This window comes from Sus scrofa, chromosome 16 (genome assembly GCF_000003025.6).
Source record: "Sus scrofa isolate TJ Tabasco breed Duroc chromosome 16, Sscrofa11.1, whole genome shotgun sequence".
Taxonomy (NCBI): domain Eukaryota; kingdom Metazoa; phylum Chordata; class Mammalia; order Artiodactyla; family Suidae; genus Sus; species Sus scrofa.
In genome coordinates, this window is record NC_010458.4 from 53200827 (window position 1) to 53228779 (window position 27953).

The window sequence follows — 27953 nt, forward strand, 5'->3', positions numbered from 1 at the left end:
GTAGGCCGGCAGCTACAGCTCCAATTCGACCCCTAGCCTGGGAACCTCCATATACCACGAGTGTGGCCCTAAAAAGACAAAAATAATAAAATAAAATAATTTTGGAAATTAAACAAGTGTCTTAATCCATGAGATAATAGACACAATTGTAATTTGGATTCCTGCTAAGCTTGCAAGGCCTTCTTTTGGTTTAGATACAGAATAAGTTGGTGAGCCAGACTGAAAGAGGCCCTAAGAATGAGAAAGAAATTCAAATTTGGATGTCACAACTTTCAATAATATCATACTTCTCAATTAAGTCTTCTCCTTCTGTCATACTGAGAGTTCTTAGTGAAACTTTGGGGTCATACCCCTAACTTCCGGGAGAGCTACCTTCAAGCCTCATTCAAGCCAACTGCCCCTCCTACCCATTGCAGAAGCCAAAGTCTTTGGTTGCATACAGTCTAATGGTTTGCTTTCCTGTGAAGGTTTTTTGGTTCATTTCTAGGTTAAGGTTTAGTGTTTCACAAGCCAGGAGTTGCAGTGAAAAACTGCTGCATCCCCATATACCTGCCTAACTATTCAAACACATATTTTTCATTGGGTGTCTTTTTGTCATGTTGTGACCATATCAGGAATAATAACTATGCTGCTCCTTCTTGGCACTAACATAGAAGATTCAATGAGACAAGGGAAAAACTTTGCTTTCTGTCTGCTGTATACATTATTTGTATTTAATAATCATATCGAGTTGGACTCCTCCCTTCCATATGGCAAACAAACTGTGTTATTTTTTTCTTAGAAAACATGGCTTTAATGCAGCTGTTGTCTCTTCCACTGAGGCATTTGGCATCTGTCTTCCCATCTGACTTGACATCAGAAACATCTGGAGAGCTTTGAAAAATGCAGATCTTGAGTTCACAGGTCTGGGATGAGATCTGGAGTGAATCTTCTGATCAGCCAGATTTGGGAATCACTCCTCTTAAGCATGTGTGTCAGGAGTCTGTGAGACCACCCATAGGTTCAGTGATTCTCTAGGAGAACTCACAGGTCTCAGCATATAGTGGTGCTCATGGCTATGATATATTACAGCAAAGTGATAAAGAACAACAAGCTCAGGGAAAAGGCACATGGCATGAAGTCTGGACGAAGCCAAACATGGGCTTTCAAGAGTTTTCTCCCTGTGTCCTTCCTAGGACATCCTTAATTTTTCCAGCATGGAATTGTGACAACATGTGTGGAATGCTATCTATGAAGAAATTCATTAGAGATTCAGTGTCCAAGATTTATATTGGGGCTTGGAACATAGGCACCCCCTACTTAGCAGGATCCAAAATTTCAGACTTTCAGAAGAGAAGTGCATGTTTAGCATGAACCATACTGTTTGTACAAATAGGTCAGGCCCATTGAGCCACTCTTAGCACTCCTATCAATTGGAAAATATTGGGAATTCTTCCCAAATTCGAATTCCCAGATGCCAGCTAAAGGCCTACCTTGCAAAGGGACCATTTTTAAGGATAGTAGTCTCACGCCTGTTATGTTAACGCTTTTTTACATAGTATGTGAACCAAGTTTCTTTTTTTTTTTTTTTTTTTTTTGGTCTTTTGTCTTTTGTTGTTGTTGTTGTTGCTGCTGCTATTTCTTGGGCCGCTCCCACGGCATATGGAGGTTCCCAGGCTAGGGGTCGAATCGGAGCTGTAGCCACCGGCCTACGCCAGAGCCACAGCAACGCGGGATCCAAGCCGCGTCTGCAACCTACACCACAGCTCACGGCAACGCCAGATCGTTAACCCACTGAGCAAGGGCAGGGACCGAACCCGCAACCTCATGGTTCCTAGTCGGATTCGTTAACCACTGCGCCACGATGGGAACTCCTGAACCAAGTTTCTTAATTGGGTAGGAGGAGTACTTCCAGATGAAAAATGGAGATTTATGTGATGAAGTGCAAAATCCTACTCCTTGAGGAATTTAACAAAATTCATGCCCTGACTTGACTAGGAAGCAGGCTGTGAATACAAGGTATAGACCACTTGATTCTCCAAGACTGTATCCCTCTTGGCTCTAGTCTGGGTTTATTGGAGAAGACATCACTGGCTTGTAGGTGCAGATGTCCTCAAAGATAGCATACAAATTGGATCATTGTGCAGCTACTCATTATTATGTTCTGTTTCCCTTTCCTGTTTTCCAAGTGGGATTCCGTCTTCTCTAATTTCGGGAAAGGCACAATTGTAAGTAATGAGATTGGATGATCAAAGCCTATTTTACTTCCAAATCACCAAAAGCTGTGAGTCGCGATTCCCCTTCAGATCCCTCCAAAGAAATCATAATTTTGGAACTCAACCTTATGAGCCATCAGGAATATTCTTAGGCACACATTCTCTGTCAGCAATACTTGGTATGACACATTAATTTTCTGCAGCCAGAGGCATCTCTCTGTAACTACAGCCTCCTAAGATTACCTACCAGAACCTTCTGCTTTCAGGCATGTGGATGGCAAAATCAAAGGGGGAGAAAAGATCATTTGTTTTCATGGGAAGTTTCCAGATGGAGACTAGATGTTTATCAGAGCATTTCATTATTCAACCTGCCTATTTTCTTTCTTCAAAACAATTAGAGTTTCTTTTAAGTTTGTTTCTGTCTCTTTACTTTTATTCAGTTGACTTATTCAGGTGAATAGTGGAACAGCATGTCTCTTATACAAAACCTTTCTTGAACCTAATAATGACAGTTATTATCATTAGGTCTTGCTTTTCAAGGTACAAAAGCTCCTTCTTATTAGACTTGCTTTCCGTGTTTTTAATCACTTCTGCTATTTTCTTTGAATCTTTTCCCATTTCTGTACATCCTTCTTAAAAAGTGGTGGCCAAAACTGGACTCGATATTTTTCAACCTAAATATACCATACTCTGAAATATATCTAAATTCTCTACAAAAACTTGTATAATTTTAAATTATTTAAAAACATGAGGTGTATTCACATGTCCTTTTCTTCTTTGCTAAAGTCATTGGTACAACTCATAAGTTTCATTGACCACATATTGGGGTACAATTCCCTGTCTGTTAAGTCTCAAATTTAAAAATGTATACTAAGAAGCAAGGATCTTTGGCAGTAAATATATTTTGAACTGGTCAAAATTAACTATGAGCAAGCAGCTGAGAAGAACTTCTCTGATGCGTAAGAGTGATATGCATCACCAAAGAAAGACCACACCTCGGTCCTGATGGTCCGTCGTCTTTTCCTATCACTCTACTTTTCTGTTCCTGAAAGTCCATACTTTACTTTTTCTCCCAATGGTACTCCTCTGCGTTGCTCACTTATTTTCAGCTTATAGTCTACTGTAATCTCTAGCTCTTTTTTGTTATGCTCATTTCTCCATTTCTCCCTTCTTTCATTTGAAATTAACACTCTGTCATTTACTTGTTATTTTTAGGTCTGTATCTATATATCCATCTTACTATATTGAGAATATTGATGTTGATATTAAAATTGATATTCTCAGTGTCAAAATAATTAAAAATTATACTTCCATGACTTGGGATATTCTCATCTCTACCTAGTTTCATATCTTTGGGAAATTTGATGAGTTTGGTTTTTTTTTGTTTTTTTGGTTTTTTTTTTTTGTCCTTTTGCCTTTTCTAGGGCCGCTCCCGCGGCATATGGAGGTTCCCAGGCTAGGGGTCGAATCAGAGCTGTAGTTGCCAGCCTACACCAGAGCCACAGCAATGCAGGATCTGAGCCGCATCTGCAACCTACACCACAGCTCACGGCAGTGCCGGGTCCTCAACCCACTGAGCAAGGGCAAGGACCGAACCCGCAACCTCATGGTTCCTAGTCGGATTCGTTAACCACTGCACCACAACGGGAACTCCATGATGAGGTTAATCTTGATATTTTTCACTCGAGAAAGAATACTTTGAATAAAGCGAGTCCTGGGACTGATCTGGGTAAGTAGGATATGTGGGACAGATATAGGATATTAGGAGTTCTTACTGAGAACTCTAACACTGTAGCCTATATAAATTTTAAAGTGATACAAAAATCCAAGAATTTTTTTCCCTAAAAGTGTATTCTCAAACTATAAAAATGTCATTCAGCAAAAACAAAAGAGAATTCCAAAATACTGAAGAAGGCTTGGAAGGGAATCTGTGATATTTTTTGAAAGGTGGATCTTTCAATACCACCATGCCCAGCTGTTTAGTGCAAGGCAAGTATTGTGGCACAGTGGTGTCAAAGAAAGACAATGACTATGTCACCAGTGTTTATCTTCCTCAGTAAGAAATAGATGTGTATGTGTGTATCTGTGAATATGTGTGTGTGTGTGTGTGTGTGTGTGTTTGTGTGTGTATGCATTGTCTGGGGTGAGAGGAACATGAGGATGGAAGGTTGTGAGTCCACTGAGTTTGTATTATGATGTATAGCTCTTCAAAATGTGACCTTAAGGGAGTTCCCGTTGTGGCTTAGTGGTGAACGAATCCAACTAGGAACCATGAGTTTGCGGGTTCGATCCCTGGCCTTGCTCAGTGGGTTAAGGATATGGCATTGCTGTGAGCTGTGGTGTGGGTCACAGACGTGGCTCGGATCCTGCGTTGCTGTGGCTCTGGCGTAGGCCGGTAGCTATAGCTCTGATTCGATCCCTAGCCTGGGAACCTCCATATGCTGTGGGAGCAGCCCAAGAAATGGCAAAAAGACAAAAAAAAAAAATGAGACCTTAAAACACATATTCTTTAGACAACCACTTGATTTGGTGGGTAGCTAATATGGTATATTTATTTCATAGTTTCATAGCTTTTAAAAAATGTAATGCTTGAATGGGGTTTCAGGGCATTTATTTCCTTTTAAATCTTTTTAAAAAGAATCACAAATATGGTTGAACCATACAGTCATATTCCACCTCTTTAAATTCTCCCATTCCCATCAGAAACATTTTGTTAAACACTCAGGTGATCAAACTCATGGAAACTGTATGCGAGAAGTATCATAAAGGGAGGAAAGGATGAGAGCCTAGGGTACAGGGGATTCTAGAAGAGAGATGATCCTCCAAAGCTATGGTTTATTTCTGAAAGGAAGAGTAAATGAATACACGTATTATGAAAGGAAGCTAAAAAATTAAATACGGTCAAGATTCTTTGAAAACACTGAGCCTGAACCAAAAGCCTTTGTCATGGCACACTCACCAGCCACCATTTATGGTACTGTTGGCTGAGCTCGGCCAAGAGTCAGGGATGCACATAAGGTGCTTCTTACATTAGGGTGAAGGCGGCTGGACTTGGAAGATGGCTCACCTGTAGCCAGATGTAGGTTCTATAACAAGTCCCACTATTACTCAGAAAGCTCAGGACCCAGGACCAATATTCTACTCATGCAGGATAAGCCACTCAAAGTAGTCCAGCTGGAAAGATCATGGATCTGAGAAAGGCCAAGTTGACTTGTGATAAGTCACTTGTTTCTGAGTAATGCAGTTCATTATCTAGTAAGATCATTCCTGATCATGGCAGCCTAGGCATAAAAGTGCCTCTTGGAAGGATGTGAGGATCTGCTGCTGGCAAAGTGTTCCTTGGTGTCAGAGTAGCAAATAGAATTGGACTTGATTCTGCAAGGCTTCCTGGCAACTGTCCATATTAAGATTCTTAGCATAAGTAAAAAGATGTTTCTCTATTTCTTCCCATGATGTGGAGAAAGGGCTTTAGCATTGTTTAGGACTGGCTAGCATATAATAGTAAAAGAATGAGACATGTCAAATGGGGGGAAAAATTTCCAGAGCTTGGGGAATCTATTCTATCTTAGAAACAAGAGATTTATGTTTGAAATTACTGCCCCACTAAATTTTTCTTCACTTACATTTGTTTTTCAGTGGTAGGACTTGTTGGAATATGGGGACAGTTCTGCTGTGGCATTAAATACTATATGAAAAACTCATCTTGGTATTTAATGCAGTGACTTCCAGTGAATGGACTTAAGCCTGCATTTCATTTTAATCAAAACAAAAAAAAAAGACAAAAAAAACCAAAAGCTGGAAAATGTTATCCCCCTAAATAGGCAACAATATATTTTATAAGCATGGTAGAGATTTGGTAAATAGTGTGTATGATTAATTCAGAAACAACCTCTGACACTTGACTCAATACATGTAATGGCCTCTTTCTTGTTTTTTATATGAGATAAATGCAGACCAGGGAGCACTGGGCAGTAGGCCTGATAAGTTTGTAATCTTGGGCTCCAAGGAGATGTCTTTCATAAGGATGAAAAGGAATAGGTTGATATTTCTATTACAAGACTCTGTAATGCTAGGACTTCTACACATGTAAATAATCCTTGAGGGTCCATTCTTTGCGGAGAAATGCTCAAATGTTATTTTAGTCACTCGTAGCACCACTGGGTTAGGGTGCACATTTGGCTTAGAATATCGTTTACATCATTACCTTATTCTGCTGAAGACCTATGGCATGCAAACAATTCACCATACTTTCAAAAATACATATAGTATGCCCAGTAAAATACATTGGCTAGCATAAAAACCAAAGGAAAGAGTAGTTTGGAATATCGATCAACATTACTTGGGTTTTGAATTGTGAAGTAATCCACAATCCTGCCCATTTTATCTCGGAAGACAAACTTGAACTTGTCACTGGTTTTCATTGTCAGGTCACTGTAGTCAACGTTGTCACCAGAAATTTCAATGCTGGCAAAGCTGATCTTCCTTTTAAAGCTGGAGATGGAGCTGTTGATGATGTTAGTAATGTTAACTTCTTCCACTTCCTTCGCCTTCCCCTAGTTCATAAACAGGACAGTTAGCTTGATAGACTGGACTCAGCAAAATAGATAAGTGGGTGTTTATATACTTAGAGGTTTGAATAATTAGGTTTAGGAGAGAGCGGTACTGAGTGCCTCATAAGTTGGCTGGTAAGCAAGACCTGGCAGTCCTGTTAACCTACTTGTAGGCACCCATCCCTAGGTCATCAGCTTGTACAATGGGAGGAATAACCATACCCCATCTAGATATCCTGAGCCATGAGCTCCATGTTAATTGTTCAGGATTCAGGCTTTCCTTCCTCAATTTCCTTGCCTGTAAAACTTTGATGATATTAATACTTAACCTCTTGAGACTGATAGAAAGACTAAATGGTATAAATTATGTAAAGCATTTAGTAGGTGTTTGATGAATTCCCTTCTATGCTAGGGAGGAGGCAGTGATTGATTATGAGAATTAATAGAAATCAGCAATGTCTTAAAGTCTTTGCCACACAAGCAGAAACTGTGATGCTCTTGCAATTCTATAGAGTTTCCATTCTCTACCATGGCTGGGACAACATACCATGGGATGCAGAGGCAACCCAGTCCCAGGGCAGATTCTGGGTGGGACAGCAGTGCCACTGATAAACTTACTCAAGTAGCGCATCGGAAGCAACCCAGGACTCTGACAGTGGCTAGTCTACCACAACTCACCTTCCACCCATACACACAGAGTCCAAAGGGGTCCTGCTTGCCCTGCGGTGCTGCTCCACAAAGGGCAGGGGGGCAGAAGCCAGAGGAGTTATTGGCTATGAGGGACAAAGGGATTTGGACCCAAGGCTGCATGGTACTGTCACAAAGACACACGGATCAATGGAACAGAATAGGGAGCCCAGGAATAAACTCACCTACCTATGGTCAATTAATCTATGATCAAGGAGATGAGAATATATAATGGAGCAAAGACAGTTACTTTAATAAGTCGTGCTGGGAAAACTGGACAGCTACATGTAAAGGAATGAAATGAGAACATTTTGTCACACCATATACAAAAATAAATTCAAAATGGGAGCTCCCGTCGTGGCGCAGTGGTTAACGAATCCAACTAGGAACCATGAGGTTGTGGGTTCGGTCCCTGCCCTTGCTCAGTGAGTTAACGATCTGGCATTGCCGTGAGCTGTGGTGTAGGTCGCAGATGCGGCTCAGATCCCGCGTTGCTGTGGCTCTGGCGTAGGCCAGTGGCTACAGCTCCGATTCGACCCCTAGCCTGGGAACCTCCATATGCCGCGGGAGCGGCCCAAAGAAATAGCAAAAAGACAAAAATAAATAAATAAATAAATAAAATAAAAAAATAAATAAACTCAAAATGGACTAAAGACCTAAATGTAAAACCTGAAACCCTAAAACTCCAAGAAGAGAACATAAGAAGAACACTCTTTGACATAAATCATGGCAGTCTCCTAAGACAAAAAGAAACAAAAGCAAGAATAAACAAATGGGACCTAATTAAACTTAAAAGCTTTTGCACAGCAAAGGAAACCATTGATAAAATGAAAAAACTTACTAAATGGGAGAAGATTTTTTCAAAGATATGACCAACTATGGATTAATATCCAAAACATATAAACAACTCATACCACTCAATATGAAAAAAACCCAATAAAAAATGGCAGAATACCCAATAGACATTTTTCCAAAGAAGACATATAGATGACTAAAAGCCACAAAGACACTCAACATATCTAATTATTGAAACAAGCAAATCAAAGCAACAATAAAATATCACCTTACATCTGTCAAAAAGTCTACAAATCACAAATATTGACAAGAATGTAAAGAAAAAGAAATACTTGTACATTGTTGGTGGGAATGTAAATTGGTGCAGCCACTGTGGAAAGCAGTATGGAGGTCCTCAAAAACCTGTAAAAAGAACTGCCATATAACCTAGCAATTGCACTCCTGGGTATACATCCAGAAAAAAAGGAAAGCACTAATTCAAAAAGATATATGCACTCCAACGTTCACAGATGCACTATTTACAATAGCCAAGATGTGGAAGCAACCCAAGTGTCCATCAACAGACAAATGGATAAAGTAGATGTGAGATATAGATATATAATGAAATATTAGCTAGTTGTAAACATGAATGAAATGCTGCCATTTGCGGTAATGTGGATTGGCCTAGGGAATATTATGCTTAGTGAAATAAGTCAGAGAAAGACAAATGCTTATGATATCACTTATATGTGGAATCCAAAAAATAAAACAAATAGATATAGATAGCAAAACAGAAACAGGCTTGCAGATGCAGAAAGCAAATTAGTGTTATCAGTGGGGAGTGAGAAAGGGGGAGGGGCAAGATAGGGGTATGGGATTAAGTGATATAAACTACTATGTATGAAATAGATAAGCAACAGGGATATATCACACAGAAGAGGGAATTATAGCCATGATTTTATAGTAACTTTTAATAGAACGTATACAAATACTGAATCTTTAGGTAAATGAAATCGATATTCTGTGGCTGGCACGTATGGTCATTTGACTTTGGTACTTGAGTAATATGACTGTAGAACATTGTTCATAATAGTCAAACACAAGAGAAAAGGCAAATAGATCTTTGGGCTATTCTGAGTCCTTATTTCCTCACCATTAAACCCCGTGTGGTCCTGGCACTTTGCTAAATGTGGGCAGCTCTTCTGCACTGGATCCCTGTCATTTTCTTGCCTGTTATCATGAGCTGTAGTATGCCAATGCCTGTCAAGTTGGGCTTCCAAAGAATCCCAGGGTTCCACGGGCCTGCAGAGGATAATAGTTAAGGACATGGTCCATTGCCCACTGCAAGTGGGAATAACGACAGGTGTCAGACTTTGGAGCCAAGCAGATTTAGGTTTGAATCCCAACTCTACCTCTTATTGTCTAGGTCCCCTTGGCTAGGTCACTTACCTCCCCATACCTCAGATTCCACAGCTATAACAATGGAGATAGCCTTACTGTGTTGTTATGAGCAGTTACAATGATGTAATGTTTGCAAAGAGCTTGTGACTGTGTCTGGCACATAAGTGCTCCATTGATAATAATCATTATGATTCTGAGAGCTGGACCACGCTGTTTCTGCGAGTGAGCAGAAAAACATGCTAATCATGAAATTTGCCACAACTGGACTTTCCCAGACATTTTCAGTAAACCATTGCTTGTATAATTTAAGAAAACAAGAATACAACAAAAGAATAAATAGTAAATACATATTAATCTAAAACATATAAGCAGCTAATCATGTTTGGTTTGATACTGGGTTTTTCATGGATGCTTGTTCTTGTGTTTGCGATTTTATGCTGCATACACATAGCACAGTTATTTTCTGCTGGAAAATTAAGCGTATTAATATCTCATTATTTGAAAAGGAGTCACGACTTCCAGATTTCTCTACCTGAACAAGGATGAGAGTCACTGGTGCAAAGTGAATCACCAGGGGGCAGGAACCAAGTCCAGATCATCTCTACAGACCAGCTTATGGCATAGGTGATGAATGATATACAGGGCCCGCCAAATTCTTACCCTATCTTTGGCTGCCATCTGCTGTAAGGAGCTGTAGTGGGCAACGGCATATTCCAGGAGGGCCCCAAACACGAAGCTAAAGCAGATTCCCAGGTACACATCAATGGCCTTTATGAAGCAGTTGGTGTTAGGAAGAGAAGTGCGGGACCCAATCATCAGTGTGGTCATCGACAATACGGTGGTCACTCCTGGGAAGGCACGTAAGCAAGGTACCCGCATCAGTGGTCAGCCAACCTTCCAGCATCGCCTGGCAGACTGTCTCCATTTGGGAATTAGCAAGGTAGAGGCAGGACATGGACGTGGAGCACAGCTCATTTTAAAAAGTCTGTATCCTTCTGGAACAGGGTTGATTTGCCCATATTGTACAGATACGAATGATATGATTTTCTAAATGTTTTGCCTTCTATCTTTTCATTGGAGGGGGTGTTCAGTAACCCGAATAACTAGCAATAGACTATCTAATCACAATTCTCCTTATCTATCACTGCAAAACACAAGTTGAAAAGTACACTATCGCTAAAGTAGTCTGTCTTGTTTCTGTCTTTCTGTCTCACTTCTCTCTCTATAAAAGAGTCTATCAAGAAATCAGCTCCTGGAACTGCCCTGTGAATATCAATGAAAACAATGACAGAAGGGGGAAAAAATAAGGACCTGATAACACAGTTCTTAGAAATCTCCAGCTGGAGCTACTTACCAATGCAGGTTCTTGCAGGAACTGAATCAAGGGAGATCCAAAATGAAACCCAGGATAATACCACCAGGAAAGTGGAAGGAACATAGGTTTCCAAAATGAAATATAGGACATTCCTCTGAAGTTCAAATTGTAAGACCAATCGTGTATAATTTCCTGAAAGGGTGAACAAGGGATAGGAAATCATGTCTGCTCACCTAGTGGGTGGAGTGGTTTCCCTGTGGGATGTTTAACTTAGCTATCCACATGAAACCATCTGTTGTTCACCAAAACATAGTAAATCACGAGCTGTCATAGTTTTAATGAAATTGCAGCTATGCAGAATGGGATTTATGGGAGTGCTATTGCCTCTACCCATAATCCTCTTCTGGTGCCTTTCTCTATCATAGTATTCCTGTAGCATCAGTAACTGCTGGTTTCCTTGACATCTACCTCATTAGACTGTGAGCTTCTTGGGGACCATTTCAGTACTGGGTGTGGGACAGGTAAATGTGTCAAGCCCAAATCTTACTGCTCTATCATACTGTGGAGGGGTTCCTGGGTCCTGAAGGGTCCAAGTGGAAAAGAGATGATATTTCTGATTCAGAATGCAACTCAGCTATTTTGCTTTTGTGCAATTTGTCCTAGAAGTTACCTGTTTCCTGCTGCGATCTGGTAACTAAGGTGAAATATTGTTGAATGGTGTACTGAGCAAGCCGCAGGTTTTCCAGCCCACGCACAGAGTCGTTCCCTCTCAGCCAGCTGAACTCCACGTCGTTGCCATCATAGCCCCCTGGCGAGTGAAACAGTGCCCTGGTCAGTGCAGGAAGGTAGCAGATTGAACAGATCTAGAAAATGCTGTGACATGGCCACAGCAGAAGCTCTGTTTTGATGGTGCTGAGACTGAAGAGAGTCCCATGCAAAACTTGGCATGATTTCTCAAGTGCGATTGCAGAGACTACCCAGAATGAGATGACCTGCTAGGGCTTTTTACCATCAATGAGAACCAGCTCTATGTTAAGCATTGTATAGATCTGGCAGATGATAAACAACTAGAAGTAGCTTTTCTTATTATTTTAAATGATATTTATTGAACATGTATCTGTGAACCCATGAAAGTCTATGCTAGAAATTGCCTTTCAGGACAGTCTTAACACCTCAAAAGAGGTTTCAGTGACTTTACAATTGGTCTGTTCATATTTCCAGATTGGCATAAATGCGAAAACAAAAAGAAAAAGCCTGCAGCCAGCCATTTTATTGATGTCTGAAAATATAGGTGCTTGATAAATCTCAAACACCTATGTAAATATCTAAATATATAGATATATAAAAATCTATATATTACCAATATAGTTGATAATAGTAATAATAGCTGCCTTTTATTAGGCATTTATGTTGAGTCCTTTATGCATTATGTCTGTTAGGTTCTCATAAGCTTCCAAGGTAGATCTGTGTATTTCTTTTTTCTTTTTTTTTGCTTTTTAGGGTTGCACTTGCGGCATATGGAAGTTCTCAGGCTAGCAGTGATATCGGAGCTACAGCCTCTGTCCTATGCCACAGCCACAGCAATGCGGGATCCAAGCCTCATTTGCTATCTACACCACAGCTCATGGCAGTGCTGGATCCTTAACCCACTGAGCAAGGCCAGGGATCAAACCTGTGTCATCATGGATTCTAGTTGGGTTTGTTAACCACTGAGCCACGAAGGGAACTTCTGTTTCTTTATTTTTTAAAACTTTTTTTGGTGGGGTCACCTATAGTATGTGTAAGTTCCCAGGCCAGGGATTGAATCTGAGCTTCAGCTGTGGCAATGCAGGATCCCTGACCCACTGCGCCAGGCCAGGGGTTGAACCGGTGCTGCCACAGAGACAGCTGGATCATTAACCCACTGAGCCACAGCAGGAACTCCTAACCTTTTTTTTTTTAACTATTTAAAAACTGAAATGGATCTTAAAGTTGACATACATAAAGGAAAGCTTATATTTTTCCTAAAGTGTTATCATTCAATACATGCTGTGCCTTAGAATTGAGGAACTGTAATGTTTTAGCGATTTTATACATGAAAATTACCAGATGTGGAGAGATTGCATGGCTTTCTCAGGATAACAAGGCAAATGAAAAACAAAGCCAGGCTTATACCTCAAGAAAGTTTAACACCAAAGCTCATGGATGATGATACCGTCTGTCATTTAGTAAGCAGTTACCTAAGTGCTTTACGACATTATTAGCTCATTTAATCCTCAAATGATGTCTTTGAGAAGATAGATAAATGGTTAATAAGCACACAAAAAGATACTAAAAATCATTAGTCATTAGGGAAATACAAATCAAAACCACAAGAAGAATCCACTCCACATCCATGAGAATGGCTGCAACTAAAAAGGCAGATAATAACAAATAGTAATAATGTCGAGAAGCTGGAACATTGCTGGTGAAAATATAAGATGGTGCAACAACTTTGGAAAACAGTTTGGCAGTTTCTTGAAAACTTAAACCTAAATTTGACCCAGCATTTCCGTCATAAACATCTGTGCAAGAGAAATCACATCATGGTCACAAAAGGGCTTGTACAAAGTGTTCATGGCAGCATTCGTCGTGACAGCTAAAGGTGGAAACAAGCCAAAGCAACTTGTGCTACTTGTATTCTTTTGTCGGGAATAAAAGCAATAAAAAGAAATGAAGTCCTGATACATATTCCATCATGTACGAACCTGGGAAATGTTAGCACGTTTCAATAAGTGAAAGAGGCCAAATGCAAAAGACAACATATTGTATGACTCCCTTTATGTGGAATATCTAGAAAAGACACATTTGTATAGAGCCAGAAAGTAGACTAGTGGTGGCCTGGGAGCTGGTGGTGGCAATGGGGAGTGACTGTAAATGGGCACAAGGGGTCTCTTGGCGGTGATGGAAATGTTCTAATAACAGAACGTGGCAATGGTTGCACAACTCAGAAAATTTACAAAAAACTTTGAATTGTGCACTTAAGATGGTTGGATTTTAGGGTATGTAACTTATACCTCAATAAAGTTGTGAACAAATAACTCTTTGAGTGAAATATTATTATTTTTCCCCCTTCGCTGATGAGGAAACAGGTTAGTTCTATTCTCTCAAAGTCACACAGTTAGTGACTGGAAAAGCCCAGTGATTCTGGCACCTGTGACCTTAAACATGGAACTTATTTCGCTAGGCTACTGCCAGTGTTGAGACTAACATTTTGTTAAGACTTAGCTTGCGGTATCCACTGTCTGTCAGTGGTGACGTCCCCCTATGTAAGGCAGAGAAGTAGTCATGAGCTCTTAGAGGATTTCCGGGTAAAAATTGTCTGTGAGCTTTCCCTTGAAAGCATCCCCAAATTTACTGAAACTAGCTTTCCAAATAGGCCTAGAATCCCAAAGGGGGAAAAAAATCTAGAAAAAGTAAGTTGTACAAGCTTCTACTTAATTTGTTTTTACAACTAGTAAATACTCACAATCATTACACTCTCAATGCTGCTCTGTCCCTGGGTGGATGTGGGCAGTTGTGGGATGCTGCTTTCAAGGGATGGCATTCAGGGAAAAAGCCCTTGGTGAGGTTTCTGTACCCCAACTGCTAATAAACATTCAGTGAAAGCGTCCTCTGCTCACTGGGGTTGGTATTTGTATAAGCAGAGTGCTGAAGTTTCCAGGAGAATCTCACTCCTGGGATTTCAGATGAGCACAGCCACCCATGGAGGGCAACTGCTTCCTAAAGACGAGAAAATGAGTTCTCTTTTTGATAACCTCAAGTTTTTGCCTGCCCCCAAACAGCTGTATTACTTCATGAAGATCTTGCACGCATTTAATCAATAGGGTAATTAATCTGCCTGCCTAGGTCTTTAATTAAATGTCTACCTCTGAAAAATGACTGCCACCTCATAATGGTGCTTCTTGGACACTGGCCACTTGTGTCCTCATGTAAGAGGTGCCCACTGGTTTCCAGCACCTGACTATAGTTTCTGCTCCTTACATAGCCATGCTTTGATGCCTTAATAACTCCTGTATGCGGCAATGTCTCTGCATGGTGGGTGTGTCAGAGGGGCTTACTAAGGAACCATGGAGTTCACTCAGGTGCCAGTAATTCATTTGACACCCATCCTTATTTCCTCATCATAAGCAAATCCCCAGATTGCAGTTTAGATGCCCACTTAATTGGCATTACTGTATTAAGCTATATGTATATATATCTGTGTGTGTATATATATATGTGTGTGTATATATATATACACACACACTTATGTATATATATGTGTGTATATATATATACACACACTTATGTATATATATTTATATATGCGTGTGTGTGTATATATATATTTATATATCAGACAACTTCTTTTATAAGTTGGAGGCCATTGTGTGATAAATTGTCAATGATTGCTGTGTATATTTGCCATTTCTCGTCTCTGCTGAATTCTTTCTGGCGGCCATGCTTTAGCAGATTCTGAGACCTCCTCCTAGTCCTATCGACCCCATCTACTTGACTGTCTTGTCCACTTTTAGGTGGAAATATTTGGAGCCAAGGCACGGTGATCCTCTCCCAAAGATGTAACATTGGAAGGTTTGTTTTTGAGCAGTCTCTAAATCTCTCTGGATGTATACCTGGAGGGGCTGAACCCATTGTAATCACCATCAAGAAAAGAAAGGCCACTATGTATAGGGCACTCTTCATAAATACACAGACCTAAGTCACCCCAGAAAATCATCTCAGGGACCCACATGATATATACTCACAGCTTTCTAGTTGCAGCTTGCATGTCTGTGTGTCCATGGGGTATTTAGACAGGTCCATGTTACATGCAACGGTTGTTGTGATTCTAAGAAAGGAAAAACGGGTTCATAGAGAGTGTTATGAGGATGCTATAGCAAGTATATATTCCCTCTTAAAGGCCTCTCCAAGAGGACTTTCACCTTGACTCTTGAGTATGGTGAACGTGTGACTTGGAGCCTATAGTCAAAGCATTCCTTAGTTTTTCTGGGCTAAGCAACACCTGCAAGACTAGTTTAAAGCTGGGGTCCTGAGCGCAGGAAGTTAGAATGTTGGCAATTCAGAGGCCAGCTTAGCACAATATTGCAGAACAGACTCATTCATTGACTTTTTGAGATGTTTTTGTGTCTATGTTTTAAATTTAACTTCAGGGCAAACTGGCGAGGAGCCCATCTCTGTGAAAAGTGCTTCATGTGCATTATCCCTTTGAATTTTTATAACAGCTTTATGAGTTAGAAAGTATTATTATTCTCTGAGTAAGGAAGTATTCTCCTTTTGCTGCTGAGAAAACTGGGGCTCAGAGAGTCAAGTAACTTGCCTAAAGTCACAGAGCAGGAACTTGTCGCTAGATCTGTCTGACTCTAGAGCCAGGCTATTAACAATCATCCCTTTTTTTTTTTTTTTTTTTTTTTAATAGGTCGAACCCATGGCATATGGAAGTTCCCAGGCTAGGGGTCGAATCAGAGCTGCAACTGCTGGCTTATGCCACAGCCACAGCAACACAGGATCCGTGTCACGTCTGTAGCTTACACCACAGCTTATGGCAACGCCAGATCCTTAACCCACTGAGCAACGCCAGGGATCAAACCCACCTCCTCATGGATACTAGTCAGGTGTGTACTGCTGACCTGTAATGGGAACTACATCATCCATTATTTGTAATCCATAAAAAATCCTGTTTTATGTGACTTAATACAGACAGACAGACACACAGACACACACATACAAACACACACACACACAGAGCCAAGGGAACAAAGGGAAGAGGGATGTTAATACTGATTAGAGTTGGAGTCAAAGGAGAGGTCTATTGGACTTCTTGAAAGAGATGTTGGGGGTTTGGCTGTTCTTTGTAAAATTCAGTGCAGCTGAGGAATTTCAGGTGAAGTCTAGAAATTCAGTTCATCGCTTAGCTCGGTCCTTGTTTCATTACTTCAGCCTCTTACTTGGGACTTAAGATCAGTCTCATTAATTATTTGGCTCCTGGCCTTCTCCTGAAGGCCTTTGGGATTGTTGGGTCTGCAGTCTTTGTCCAGGCCTGACGCAGGCAGCCCTGAGTTCTCCACTGGGGGGCTGCCAAATGCAGCACCTCGGGGGCACCTTTCCTGTTCCCGCCCACCAGTAGCCTGGGGAACAATTAGATGGAAGTTCTGACCTCAGGGATTTGGACCAGGGGCAAAGGGGAGCCCGTGACTGCAGGTGGTGAGGTTTAGGGGACTGTACTTTGTTTTTTGGCTGTACAAGAATGACTCCGGTAAGTAAACACATGTTCTGGAGCCACCCCCACCCCACTGAGCCCATGAAAGGAATGTTCCTTGTATTACCTCTGTGTTTGCTCTCGCTGTTTCCCTTACCTCTTCCCTGGATAACTTCCTTCTACTCTTTAAGACTCAGCTCAGAGTCCTGTGAAAGAATCCTCTTATATCACCCCAAACCACTAACCTACTCCTCGCCAAGGGCCCCCAGAGCCCTGACTTCCTTTGCGTATGTGTCTATGTCAGGACTAAATCTTATTCAGCTCTGCATCCTCAGGTCCGGCACTGGCCTAGCATGAGCACATGTTCTCAGTAGATGCTTGTTGAACCAAACTGGACTGTGCCTTCTGCTCTGGGGACAAAGATCTAAGCAGGCAGGCACATAAGAAGGTAGGGGTGGTTATTCAAGTGCTGGTCAGAATACCCAAGATGTATTCCTGCTTTTTTCCCAGCTCTTTCCCCTCCAGCCCTGAGGTCGCAGGTGACCAATTACCTGAGAGCATACAGGACTGTGCCATTGGAGAAGAGGCGGATCAGCCTGTTTCCCACGGTGACTTCGTGGAGGAAGGACTTTTTGGACTCCACGATGTAAGTGTCCGGCACCCAGAGGAACTCCACCAGGCGTGCATCCAAAGTGAAGCTCTTGTTGCCTTCAAACACTAGCCGCTGATCCGTCCAGCGCTGTCTGAGGTATATGGTGGCCGTGTAGTCCTGGGGCGGCCACCAGGAGGAGGAAATGGATGGGGGGAGAAAGACTCAAGAAATGGAAGGAAAGGGGTCAAATCTCACTCCTCTTCCCACCTCCACCAAGGTAAAGAGCACATACTAGAGTAGACATGGGTGAATAGAGTTTGTCTTAGGGTGGTGGCTTGTAGCAATAAGAGAACAAAACACCTTATTTCTTTTAAATAAGAATGCCCACTGCCAAAAGGGAACCCCACAAGATCATGGTCAGGGCCTTAACGTACTTGCCCTCCATCACAAAAGCCACACCAATTGTTGAAAATTTTGATGAGCAAAGGATTGTCCAGGATTTACCTGGAATCCACAGCAGACCCTCTTGGCAAATTGCCTATAATGTGTTCTCTTAAGTGAGAGGATGGTAGGTTGAAAGCAGTTATGTGATTACTGGTTTTCATCAGCTTGTCTCCCACTCTGTGAGGGACCATGTGATATTCAGGCTCCCCTCCCCCCCACCTCCAGTACTTTTATTCTTTTCCTCCATTTTTAATTCCTCACCAAATGCACCCACTCCACTCCCTCGCTTCTCCCCTCCTGGCCTGTGAATTCACTTTCCCCCTGATATTCAAAAAATCTGTTTTTCAAGATGTCTTCCATTGTCTTAAGTTTCAGGATAGGTCTCCAGCTTCTGCCATTCCGAGTGAGTCTCTGTTCTGCTTTGAGTAGCTAGAAGGTATATCCCCATAAAACACAAGGAAAGGTGCTCCTTGGGTGGAAGATAAAGGGGCCACACTTACCATGTTACTCTCTGAAATACTAGAAATACTTGCAATGTCCAGGGTCAGTGCTATCTGAACAGGTTCTCCTAAGAAAGGAGAAAAACCAGAAAGACTTCCATAGAAACACAAACAGATTTCCTAACAAAACATTAGCACAATTAAATATATATAAATATATGTATGTATGTGTGTGTGTGTGTGTGTGTGTGTGTATGAAAATTATAGAAATAACACTTGCCTGTTGGAAAATTTTAAACAATTTAGAGCTATATAAAGAAAAGGTTAACTAGTATCCTCTCCCTCTCAGGAGAAACCATTGTGTAGAGGGTGCCTCCCTTTTGCATGAAAAAATGTACAAATATCTAGTTAGCTAAATACATGTAAGAGAGAGACCACACTATATTCATTAGTGTCTATTTTAAAGAATGTGGTGGTATTTGCTACTTCTTACCTAGAGGATTTTTCCCATGGTGCTTGCGAGGAACTCATTATTTAGAAATGTAATAGGGATTTTGGGATTCATACACAAATATATCTCCCGCCCCAACCAGGTGAATTTACCACAAGATGGCATTCAAGACTGCTCGTGGTTCAGCTCCCGCTCACCTCCTGACACTTTCCTCCTCTTCCTTTACTCTCCAGGAGCCCTAAACTATTTAGAAATGCAGTACGGTTCTCCCTTGGTCTGGTGCACAGATGTTGGGCCTCCATCCTGGAGTCTCGGCAGACGGGCCGAACTCCTGAGAGCACCTGTCTTAGCTCTAGAGGCTGAGGCCTGGGAACCACCATTCTGGGCGGCTAGGCCAGGCCGGGGATGTTTACTCCTCTTTAGACTGGAGATGTGGAACAAAGTCCAGGAGTCAAAAAGATGTGAGTTTCAATCTGGGAAAAGTTACCAGATCCTTCACGCCTCCAGTTTTCTCACCTGCAGGTGTGAGTAATGCTAATGACATCAGAGGGTCACAGAACGGGTTAAATGAGATGAGGTGTGTGGGGACGGCTTCTTTGCAGGGTGGTGGCAAGAGGGATTATGTGTGAAGTGCCTATCTAGCTGGATATCCAGTTAGTGCTCAAAAACGGTTATCTGTACAAAGCCCCAGCATGGTTCCTATCACGTGATACCAGGCACTAAGCAGAGAGCATTTCCCCTTCTTTCCCCCTCTTGTCTGTGACCCTAGCTAATTCTGGAAGAGGACCAGCTTTATGGTGCAATAGCATTCACTTGCCGTACATAACTGGGGGTGCTTCCGGCAATGCCTTAACCAGGAAAAGGAGAGGCAGAATTCAAAGGAAGCCTAAAAGCATCAGACTGGGGGGAATCACAGCAACCTAATTATTAATTGAAGGAAACCAGGACACAGAATATAGGTAAGATTTGGAATCAGAGTTTTCAAGTCAGTGCAGTTAAAAATAATTAACTTACTACTTAGTGTTACTACTTGGTGGAAAAGGGGTAGATCTTTGCGAGTGGACCCTGGAAGGTGCTGACGGACTTAGGGTGCTGAGTGCCTTACTGCATCTCCAGGCAGCAAGGGGCAGTGTCAAGAAGAGGGGCTTAGAGTCAGAGTGTTTAAATCCTGTGCTGGCCACTTCACAGCAGTGTGATCTTGAACGAATTGCTAAACTTCTCTGTTCTGCAGTTTCTCACGGGTAAAATAGAGCTACAATGCTAGCCATCAGGGGTTAGGTTGGGACGTAGGACCTATTTTAAGTGCCTGGAACACAGTGGGCAGTAGGCTGCTGGTTGCCCTCCTGAGGCGCATGGAGAATGGAAAACACACAAGAGCTTCAGCCTCGCTGTAGGTTTTGGATCTGTTCAGTTTGTTTCAAGGTAGTCTGGTCTAGGCTTTGCCTCAGTTGGCTTTGTTATGGACCAGAGCTTCCTCTTTCTTCACGTTGAGTGATAAGAGCATGCTGTGCCACCAGAGGGCAGCTTTCTCCTAGGAAAGAGGTCAAAGGCAGGTCCTGAGCAAGTTCAAGAGGGCCGGCTCGCAAACCTGTGCAATCCAGCTCGGTCCCTGAAAAATCAAGGCCCTCAGGGTCCTAGAACCGGGGAGGCAGACACTACAGAAAACTGCAGGCTGCTCGTAAATGTAGGTTCCTTTAGGAGGCGGGGTGCCAAAGGCTCGTGACAAGGGGTTGTGCCTTCCCTTCCTCTTGACTGAGGACCACTTGCCCCATTTTCACCCCAGGTGGATCTGGGCCTCGTGTTCCCTTGGGTCCACTCCAGGTTCAGAACTGGTACCTTGCCAGGGGCCCTATACCTTGCTGGCCCATGAGCAGGCAGCAAGAAGGGCAGTGTCCTAGCCTAACTCCTTGGAATTTGGGAGCCAGAGAAATTACTGAGTGGACCTAACAAGATTTGCAGACTCACATGCTTATCATTAATGTCCAGTTGGTCCTGGGAAAACCAGGGGCAGTCAATCCCCCTCTTAGGTCCCTTGACATCAGGACCTAATCCTTATGTATGGCCTAATTGTGAGGCCACAAAGATGCCTCTCTCAGATCTCTAAATGAAGGGCCTGTGATTGGCCCCAGCTTCTGTGCTCTGAAATCTTTGACCAAGCCTGCCCAGAGGCCACTCTTCCCATGGGCTGCATCCCACCAGGGCCCGAGCGAGGCAGGAAAATGAAGGCAGGCCTGTTCCTGGAAGGCACCGAGACGGGAGACTCCTCTGATGGGCACTTTGGCTCTAGGTTGTCCCTGGTGGCCTTTCCAACACACTTAGAACTAACTGCACTATAGTCCAAGACACCTCTCACAACTTCCTTCCCTCTCTCCCTCCCTTCTTCCCCCAGGCTCAGACCTGCATCACAGTCTGACAACTCCCCATCCTCCTTCTTTTCCTGTCTCAAAGTTCATCATAGATATGGCCCCGATAAACATGTTGCACAGATACTCCCCTCTCAGTGTCTGGTTCCTTAGAGAACCTGGCCTGACCCACTAATCCTAAGTCTGACCAGAGAATTTGATCATCTGAAGAGAGGAGCGGAAAGGAAAAGGGATTAAAATAGACTGCACCCTGATGATGTGTTTAAACACTTTGTCTCCCTGAAGCCTCCCCGTGAGACAGATGAGGTGCTCCCAATTACAGAAAGGGAAAGTGAGGCTCAGAAGGCTAAGGTGCTGGCCCCAAAATAGAGCCAAGAGGCAAACTCAGGTTTGTCCAACTCCAAGACTCCTTCTACCACTTTATGCTCGAGGTAGCAAGACATTAGTGACCATGTTTGTTCAATCTTGCATTTTATAAAGAGAGAAACTGAGGCCCTGTGAGGAGGTATGTAGCAGCCTCATTCTTTCCCTCCTTGCCTCATTCTTTCATCAAATATTAATTGACAACTTGCTATATGTCAAGTGCTGTGCTACTGCTGGGGTTAGGGAGGTAAATGAAGCCCCTAAGGGGCTACAACTTAGAGCTGAGACAGACATAAAACCAGCATCTGTGACAATATAAGTAGGTTATGGTTATAATTTGGAGGTATGGTCAAAATAAAGAGAGTAGAAAGGGGATGGGGCTTGGAGGAAGGAATCAGGGCAAGTTGCTCAGAAGAGGAAGCCTTTGATCTGAGACATGCAGGAAAATCAGCATTTTGCCATGGAGTCAAATTGGACAAGCCATTCTCAGAAGATAAACAGTCTCAGCAAAAAGCACAGAGACCAGGGAGGCCAAGGAGGTCAGGGGCACGCTGGTAGCAGGGCACAGGGGGAGGAGTCGGGGAGATGAGACAGACGGACAGATAGAGGCTGATCTGAGAAGGGCCTGGCGTTCCAGGCAAAGGGCTCTGGGCTCTATACTGAGGTTGCTGAGAAGCAGGCAGGTGTTCTGAGCAAGCAGAGGACCCAGGTGGGTCATCCAGGAGGCAGAGGAGAGGGTTAGCCTTGAGGGGGCAGGCTGAGGTGGGAAGAGCAGGTGGAGTAGTCCTGATGAGACATGGTGAATTCCTTGAGTAATGACACTGGAAGTGCAGGCAGAAGGCAGACAGTGTGTGCAAGGTTGTTAGCAGGCCCTGGTACCCTCCTCAGTGGGGAGGAGTATTTCTCTACCCTGTAGGTGGAGAGCCAGAGAGAGTGCTTTCTCCAGGTTCAATTATAACCTCCTGAAACCCTCATCCGCATATTGTCTCTGTTCCCGTCTTTTTTGAATTGACGTCCTGGGCAAAAAAAATGACCTACCGCCAAAATTGGGCCTGAGAAACTTGTTATATCCTGCTGTGAGATTCTCAAAGCCAGGCAGGGACAGCTTGTCACTTCTGCTGGCCTCGACGTGAAACTGATTCTCCCGGATGCACATCCTGGAAAAGAAAACAGGCTTTGTGCACATGCTTGTTTATGTGTGGACAAACACGTGTAACTGGAACTTATGTCTGCATCTATGTGGTTGTACCCAGGTACCAGCCATGACTTCCCCAAAGAGAAAGCCCTGATCTTCAGTTGCTGAATTAATACACCTCCTTATTCCACTCTGTTTTGTTTGTTTTGTTTTGTTTTGCCCTACATCTCAGTGGCACGGTAATTGGGAACACTCCAAGAATCTTCCCCCCAAACCCAAGCAGTTGGTCCATCTCTGACCACTTTGGAAGCTTGAATTCTCCAGCTAGAAGCCATGGCAGGAAGTTATATTGTCCTGGTACGTCGGGGAGGTGAAGGGACTATAGAAAGAGCTGGTCCCTCCACATGCGAAACACAAAGCAATTCAGACCAAGGCCACTGCGGGGTAGCAAAGCTCACCTGCCAGTGAAGAGAGTCAGACACAGGAAGGTCCAGCGGAGACTCTGCCTCATGTCGAGGGCTGCTTACACGGAGCAGGGCCAAAGTCGGAAATCACCTGGGGAAACAGATGCGGCCTGTGGGAGGCAGACCATCCCAAAGGCTCCCCTCCTCCCAGCCAGTGGTTCCGTCTCATGGGGCATCACTTCCAGCATTTCCCTCCACGTCTGGGGAGCAGCCTCTCTCCACACCTGTTCATTGCATCTGCTTCCAGGAATGATTCGTTTTACATCCAACCAAATAAAGACTGAGGATTTGTTTCGAGCGTGGTTCAACAGACCAGAAATGTAGCTGGTGCATCCTGAGCTGCATATTTGGGGAGCCCCAGTACTGTCCTTACCCTGTCCTTGTCCTGACTTGGCCAGGAAGGACATCCTCAACAATATACTCCCCCCCAAAAGTGCCACTTATACAAGGGTCCAAGATCTAGGCCTGTTAAGCAGGCCATGGAGACAGGAAGTGAAAACTTGCCAAGGACCTCCACGTGCCAAGGAATGTGTGAGGCACTTTCCCACCAATCTTCTCACCCTATCCTCACAGTGGCCTTGGGAGGTTAATCCCCTGAGGTAACAGAGCTCATGAAGAGCTCGCCGTGCTAAGTGAATGTCAGAGGAGGGCTGGCAGCCTTGAGACCCAGGCCACTGGCTGCTCTCCCAGCCTCCCCCACCTGCTCCCTGGGTGCCCTGAAGCTGTTCAGCCGTGGTGGGTGGGGGTGAGCCTCTTGTATGCGTGCAGATTGTCAGGTAGGCAGGGCCCAGGGGTCTGGCCTCTTCTGGTTTGGGAGCTACTGTCAGCCAGGCAGGCGAGCCTGTGACCCATCATGCTGGTGACAGCAGAGTGGGGGTTCTCAGGACTGGGCAGAGGGCTCAGGCCCCATTCCCAGGCAGGCCTAGGGTGAGTCCTCCCCCTCTCAGTGGTAGCCTCTGTAAACCAGGCCACCTTCTGGATTCTAGCCACTCTGGGGCTTAGTGTGCAATTCAGCCATTAATTACCATTATTTTACTTAGAAAACAAACACATGCCTATCATAGACATGAAAATGAGATAGAGAGGTATGCAGTTAAAAGTGTAAGTCTCAATGATGTATCGATGTAGGTTTATCAGTTTGACAAATGTACCACTCTGGAGGGGGGTGTTGATGGGGGAGAAGGCTGAGCATGTGTGGGGGAACTCAGTTTTGCCATGAACTTAAAACTTCTCTAAAAAGTAAAACTCTGTTTTATAACCGTGTAACTCCCTCCCTCACTTTTTCTCTTTAGTCTGGTATCTCTGAGATAACCACTGTTAACATTTGTTTCATCCATATATCCGGATATATATTTATATACACATATATTTTTCCATGAAGGAAAAGATTTAAAAGCAAAATTGGGACGATAGCATGCGATTTTTTTTTTTTTTTTTTTTTTACTATTTACATTTTTCACTTAATGGTAATAGAAAATCTTCTTGCATGCTTGCACTGTGCTTAGAACCTCTTAACTTCTCATAACAGCCTTTTGAAGTGGTGGCTACTATTGTCCTCATTTTACAAATGAAGAAATGGAGGCTTAGAAAGTATCCTAACAGTCCCAAGGTTACATAGCACCTGAGGGGCAGAATGAAGCCAGGGAAGCTGACCCAAGCATTTTTAATCACCTCACCACCACCTGCGCTCTTTCCAAATGTCAGTGGGACTTTTTCAATATCAGTTCCTATGGACCTGCCTCTTTCTGTCTAATGGCTGCAAAGTATTCATAAGATTAGTGTACCAGCATTTATATCATACATATCCTGTATGGATATGAAGTTAGCTCTAACATTTTTACTGTTACAAAATCAGTAATGAGCATCTTTGCACATATGTAAGCTCCGATAATTCTTCCCTCTGTCATGTTTCTCTGTCTTTTCCTTCTCATGCATCACCAACACCAGCTATAAAATCACCATTATTAATCCACCAGTAGTCATAATCAAACTTTCTCCCCAATAGCTGTCCTTCCCCTCTCCCCAACCTCAGATTTAAGAAGGTCCACAGAGGGACACTTACGATCTCTATCCTTTCATTCAACTTTCCAAAGGCTTAACTAGATCCTCCTATGAATCGGACTTGTGTGAGGCATCCCTCTCGTAGGGGAGAGGGGTGCAAGCAGTGAAAGGACACAACGTTCCCTGTGACTGTCCTGCGTCAGGGGCCGAGGCAAAGCGATTCAGGGGAAGAGTGCAAAGGAAGTGAGTGGTCAGCTCCAGTGGGAGAGGGTGGGACAGTGCTAGCATGGAAGTCGTAGAGAAGGTCATTTGATTCTTGGGGAATGTGTTTGCACTTGCCAGGTCAATGAAGGAGGGCAGGGGCTCTCCGGATGTTGGGCGTAGATGTGGAGACCTGCCTATGGATGTTCTGCTACCTACTGTGCTCAGTCTCTCCCCTCAGCCCACAGCCATTTGCAACTTTTTTTTAGTCTGGCCTGAATTAGCTCCATTCTCATTTGGGGATTTTCCTCAATCCTTCCTTCTCCCATAAGAAACCACCCTTGATCAAGTAAACTGGGGAACTCTCCAGTCTTCAGCTCTAAGACTTCCATTGAATTGTGTTTACTCTGTGACCAGCCCTAAGTTAGGAAGAAACAATGTCTGGGCCCTGGGCTTCTGAATCTTCCCTAAGGAGTCTCATGGTCTGAGAAGTTTTGCCCGGGCTGGACCCAGACATGCGATCCCATCTCACCCTGCTAGCTCTGGTTACACTGTGGAAACTGCCTCATTTTGTAATGGAAGAAGAAAAAGTAGAGAAAACGCTCTAAATGTCTGCTAGGTGCTAGGTGCCATGCTTGGTGCTTAATCTCATTTGATTCTCATCACCATCTGACCCAGCAGGTGTTAATTTCCAGAGTTGAATCTTAGACCGGTGAAAGGTTTTGGCTGCGGCCACATAGCCATTAAGTGCCTGTGATTTGGACCCAGGTCTTCCAAGTCCCTATTCTATGCACTGCCTCTTAGAAGAGAGCCCCCAACTCCCTCAGCTGAATTGGATTCCACTGGGTTACCATCCTTCTTACACCAAACCCATCTCTGGGATAAAGTGCTGCATCCACTGCATGGCCCAAGTGGTAATTGCCTTCACCCCATTTGGCAGAGGAGCCAACTGTTAAATGATGATTTGTGTATCCACCTGCCTGAATGGAGACTTTAGCCACCAGTTCTGATACAGACACTGGGAACGGCATTTGGCTGAGCCCTGTACAGAGCCACCAGAGGGCAGCACCCAAAAGATTGCCTCTGCAGCCACAACTCAGATATTCTTGCTGAAACCATCATTTGATTCTGCAGAGAACCTGGTACTCAGGAGGTCCTAGGGGGCACCTGACTAGGGGCAGCCTATGCACTCGAACCTTATTCTGAGGGGATAGTTGCCAAGATCTGGCCTCTACTGGTAGAAGAGAGCTTGAACTTTGGATTCAAACACACCTGAGTTGTTTAACCTCTTAGAGCCTCAGTTTTCCTGTCTGGTAAATGGGAACAGAAAGCACTCAATGAACGTTAATTTTCATTCTCCTTTCCCTTTTGTGTCTTCCATGGGGACTTTAGTGATCCCACTATGACCACAAGAATTCAAAGCTCAAGCTCTTTCTAATATACCCCATGCTGTTACCCAGGGCGTGGGCTGACTCTAGTGTCATTTTGAGAGTGCTCAGTTTGGCATCACCTCAGGAAGGACAGTGGCAGACACAGGACCTCAGAGTCACCATGGTGGCTGATACCACCTTTTTCTGAACTGGCTCTGAGAAGCAGAGCTAATTCCAATATGTGCAGGTTTCCACCCCCATTCCCAGAATCTATCACGTACATACTGTGAGCCCCAAGCTTGTCATACCCTAGCCTCCTTCATATACAGGCACTGTTCTCCTGTCGTCGGTCCCTTTGCAATAGACAGAACCATTGCTGGGAAGCAGGAGTGGAGCCTGAATTAGGTTGTGGTGAGGGAAGGCGTTATTACCACGGGTGCCCTTTAGGAAACCACAGAAGGTGAAGTGGTGCGGTGTGTGTCCTGGATGGCAACACCAGGAGGAACACCCGTGCGTATCAGACAGAAGGTGCTCTAATCTTGTCTGCACCTGCTCTGAGATTATATGATTTCTCCTTGAGGTTTGGTTCCCTCTACTGTAAAAGGGATGAAATCAGTAGTTCTTCAGATAATGGTGAGACCTAATACAAAGTAGGTTCTCTGCAAATTCCAGGCCTGGCCCCTTCCCTCAGTCCCAGCAGGGCTTGTATTTGGATTTCCTCCCCTTTCCTCCCTCCAGGCACCAGGAGGGGCCAGCAATTTCCTTACCCGGCAGCTGCCAAGGCTCTGTTAGGACAGGTCCTTTAGGTCTTCAGGCTGGGCTTTCAGGTGCAGCATGGTCTTCTGGGCCTCTGAGATTCTCTCCATCATCAGCCCTGACCCCTGGGATGCAGGCGCACAGCCACTTTCCGATGGAGTGGCTCTCCCTGTGGGAAAGACTGAGCTGCAGGACAGACCAGATAGGCAGGTGGGTGGGTGGAGCCTCTCAAAG

The 27953-nt window shown here is 43.7% G+C and overlaps 1 protein-coding gene and 1 long non-coding RNA gene across 3 annotated transcripts in view; one reads left to right on the plus strand and one right to left on the minus strand.

The window, feature by feature from the left end:
* Positions 1-17780, plus strand: part of LOC110257298 — a 58389-nt gene extending 40609 nt beyond the window's left edge. The window contains exon 4 of the long non-coding RNA XR_002339723.1: positions 17650-17780. This is a non-coding gene — a long non-coding RNA (uncharacterized LOC110257298). The remainder of the gene's footprint in view (positions 1-17649) is intronic.
* On the minus strand, positions 4790-27939 carry GABRP (gamma-aminobutyric acid type A receptor pi subunit). Of its 2 annotated transcripts, XM_021076941.1 has the most exons (11): positions 27731-27939; positions 23386-23482; positions 22831-22949; positions 18676-18743; positions 17691-17908; positions 15689-15771; positions 11593-11730; positions 10962-11114; positions 10268-10455; positions 9656-9823; positions 6614-6748 (listed from the first exon to the last, which is right to left on the minus strand). In XM_021076941.1, the coding sequence occupies exons 2-10, from the start codon at positions 23436-23438 to the stop codon at positions 9680-9682; spliced, it is 1164 nt and encodes a 387-aa protein (XP_020932600.1). In that variant the 5' UTR covers positions 23439-23482; positions 27731-27939; the 3' UTR covers positions 6614-6748; positions 9656-9679. The 2 variants fall into 2 exon arrangements, with proteins under 2 accessions (XP_003134108.1, XP_020932600.1); XM_003134060.5 differs by lacking the exon at positions 9656-9823 and having other exon boundaries at positions 4790-6748; positions 27731-27936.

What these genes read in the sequence shown, in the direction of transcription:
- GABRP (XM_003134060.5), bottom strand. Translation starts at nt 23,438, where the DNA reads ATGAGGCAGAGTCTCCGCTGGACCTTCCTGTGTCTGACTCTCTTCACT. An exon ending in ACAGTCCTGTATGCTCTCAG is followed by an intron (nt 15,772 to 17,690) that starts GTAATTGGTCAC and finishes TTCCTTTCTTAG; the next exon opens with AATCACAACAACCGTTGCAT. An exon ending in AGATGGCAGCCAAAGATAGG is followed by an intron (nt 6,749 to 10,267) that starts GTAAGAATTTGG and finishes TTTATGAACTAG; the next exon opens with GGGAAGGCGAAGGAAGTGGA.